The sequence below is a fragment of the Ahaetulla prasina genome, chromosome 14, assembly GCF_028640845.1.
Source record: "Ahaetulla prasina isolate Xishuangbanna chromosome 14, ASM2864084v1, whole genome shotgun sequence".
In the NCBI taxonomy this organism is placed as follows: domain Eukaryota; kingdom Metazoa; phylum Chordata; class Lepidosauria; order Squamata; family Colubridae; genus Ahaetulla; species Ahaetulla prasina.
In genome coordinates this window covers 11,393,355-11,396,034 of record NC_080552.1, presented here as the reverse complement: position 1 = coordinate 11,396,034, position 2,680 = coordinate 11,393,355, and the positions used below count along the sequence as shown (strand labels likewise).

The window sequence follows — 2,680 nt, the reverse complement described above, 5'->3', positions numbered from 1 at the left end:
CCTTTTAGACCTGAAACTCATGATCTTTCCTGTTGGCTTGGTGATGTATTTGCAGACATCCACAGTGAGGTGGAAGATGTGTGGCTTGCTGCCAATTATCGGGAATAATTATATTGGCTTTCAGGTGTGGTGGAAAACTCAAAAACCAAGAGCCCCCAAGTCTCACCTCATCCCCATGTTTAGAAAGTCCTGAAACCTTTTGTCCTCTTCGTGACATTCCTCAACTTGACCAGAGAACATCTCATGAGGTTCCTCACAAGACTTGGCCAAGACGACTCATGAGGTTCCTCACAAGACTTGGCCAAGACAACTCATTCACAGACCACCAGGAAAAAGAGTTATGGGTTCGTAGAACCATTTGGACTCCCAGAGGAAGGAAAGAGCTTGTCCTGCTTTGGCTCTAAGGGACAAGGGTTCTCCTCCCAGGGCCAAGATGAGGACGGCTGATTCTGACTGGGTCACAGCCCCCGAGGCTTCCCTTCTTCCTGAGCTCTTCTCGTCTCAAGTCAATCCAACGAGACTTCGCAGGGGTTCTCGTGCGCCTGTCGCGCCTCCTCGTAGATGCGGATGAAGTCTTTGTATCGGGGAGCGCAGGTGAGCCAAGCCTCCGCAAAGTGCATCCACCCGGTGAATAAAAAACTGCCTGGACCGGGTTTCACCCCACATCGTAGGAGGGTGTGGATGTTGCCTGTGGATTTCCCAGATTTGCCGATCGGTTGAAACAGAGCAAACTTCTGACGATGGATCCGTGTGGCGCTCACGCCGATGATGGATTCTTGGGCTTCTCTGTTGTTGGAGATGGACTTGATGTTGCCACGGATAACTGCAAGGAAGATGGACGGGGGCGGAAGGGAAAGTGATCATAAAGAAGATTGGCAATTATTCAACTCGCCCCTCCCTCTTTTATAAAATCACGAGCTGATAACCCGGCGTTGCCCGTGAATTTAAGTATCCCAATCCTTACAGGCAGTGGTGAAATCCAACTTTTTTAACTACCGGTTCTGTGGGCATGGCTTGGTGGGCGTGGTGTGGCTTGGTGGGTGTGGCAGGGGAAGGATACTGCAAAATCCCCATTCCCTCCCCACTCCTGGGGAAAGGATATTGCAAAATCTCCATTCCCTCCTCACTCCTGGGGAAAGGATACTGCAAAATCTCCATTCCCTCCATACTCCTGGGGAAAGGATACTGCAAAATCTCCATTCTCACCCCACTCCAGGGGAAAGGATACTGCAAAATCCCCGTTCCCTCCACACTCCTGGGGAAAGGATACTGCAAAATCTCCATTCCCTCCTCACTCCTGGGGAAAGGATACTGCAAAATCTCCATTCCCTCCTCACTCCTGGGGAAAGGATACTGCAAAATCCCCGTTCCCTCCACACTCCTGGGGAAAGGATACTGCAAAATCTCCATTCTCACCCCACTCCAGGGGAAGGATACTGCAAAATCCCCGTTCCCTCCACACTCCTGGGGAAAGGATACTGCAAAATCTCCATTCCCTCCATACTCCTGGGGAAAGGATACTGCAAAATCTCCATTCTCACCCCACTCCAGGGGAAAGGATACTGCAAAATCCCCGTTCCCTCCACACTCTTGGGGAAAGGATACTGCAAAATCTCCATTCCCTCCTCACTCCTGGGGAAAGGATACTGCAAAATCCCCGTTCCCTCCACACTCCTGGGGAAAGGATACTGCAAAATCTCCATTCTCACCCCACTCTGGGGCCAGCCAGAGGTGGTATTTGCTGGTTCTCCGAACTGCTCAAAATTTCCACTACCGGTTCTCTCGAACCTGTCAGAACCTGTTGGATTTTACCCCTGCTTACAGGTTTTTAAGAGTATATGTACAGTATACACAAAATCACTATAAGTCTTTGGGCCCCAACCCCTGTTCATCTGGCTGCCTATGCGCACCTGTAACCACTATCATGCGGCTGGCGGCGTTGGGGCTGTGCGTGGCCGGCCACTGCGGTAACCACCTGGGACGACACCCATCTGTGGCAACGAACCTCCTCGCTGTCTGGAATGGCCTAGTATGGGTGGTGCATGGTCACTGCGGAAGGCCGCAGGGACTAATCAGCTGGGCGGAGCGCCCGCTATATTCACCCCAAGGGGTGTTAGGGGTGTCTTACCCCCACAGTATTTTTTGCCAGAGAGTAAGTCATCTGTCTACCAGAGGTAGGTATCAGCAGGTTCTGACCAGTTCTGGAGAACCGGTAGCGGAAATTTTGAGTAGTTCGGAGAACTGGTAGTAAAAAATCTGACTGGCCCCGCCCCCATCTATTCTCCGCCTCCCGAGTCCCAGCTGATCGGGAGGAAATGGGGATTTTGCAGTAACCTTCTCCTGGATTGGGGAGGGAATGGAGACTTTACAGTATCCTTCCCCTGCATTCCCCTCTCCACTCCAGGGCAAGGATACTGCAAAATCTCCATTCTCTCCCCACTCCCGGGGAGGGATACTGTAAAATCCCCATTCCCTCCTCACTCCAGGGGAAGGATATTGTAGAATCCCCATTCCCTCCCCAATCCAGGAGAAGGATACTGTAAAATCTCCATTCCCACCCCACTCCAGGGGAAGATTACTGCAAAATCCCGATTTCCTCCCGCTTAGTTGAGACTCGGGCGGCAGAGAATAGATGTGGGAAGGGGCCAATCAGAATTTTTACTACCGGTTCTCCAAACTA

The 2,680-nt window shown here is 51.6% G+C and overlaps 1 protein-coding gene across 2 annotated transcripts in view; it reads right to left on the bottom strand.

The window, feature by feature from the left end:
- Positions 1-244: 244 nt before the first annotated feature.
- Positions 245-2,680, bottom strand: part of METRN (meteorin, glial cell differentiation regulator) — a 23,170-nt gene continuing 20,734 nt past the window's right edge. For both annotated transcript variants that reach the window (XM_058157560.1, XM_058157561.1), the window contains exon 4: positions 245-823. In XM_058157560.1, coding sequence (XP_058013543.1) covers positions 507-823 — 317 coding nt within the window. In that variant the 3' untranslated portion in view covers positions 245-506. The remainder of the gene's footprint in view (positions 824-2,680) is intronic.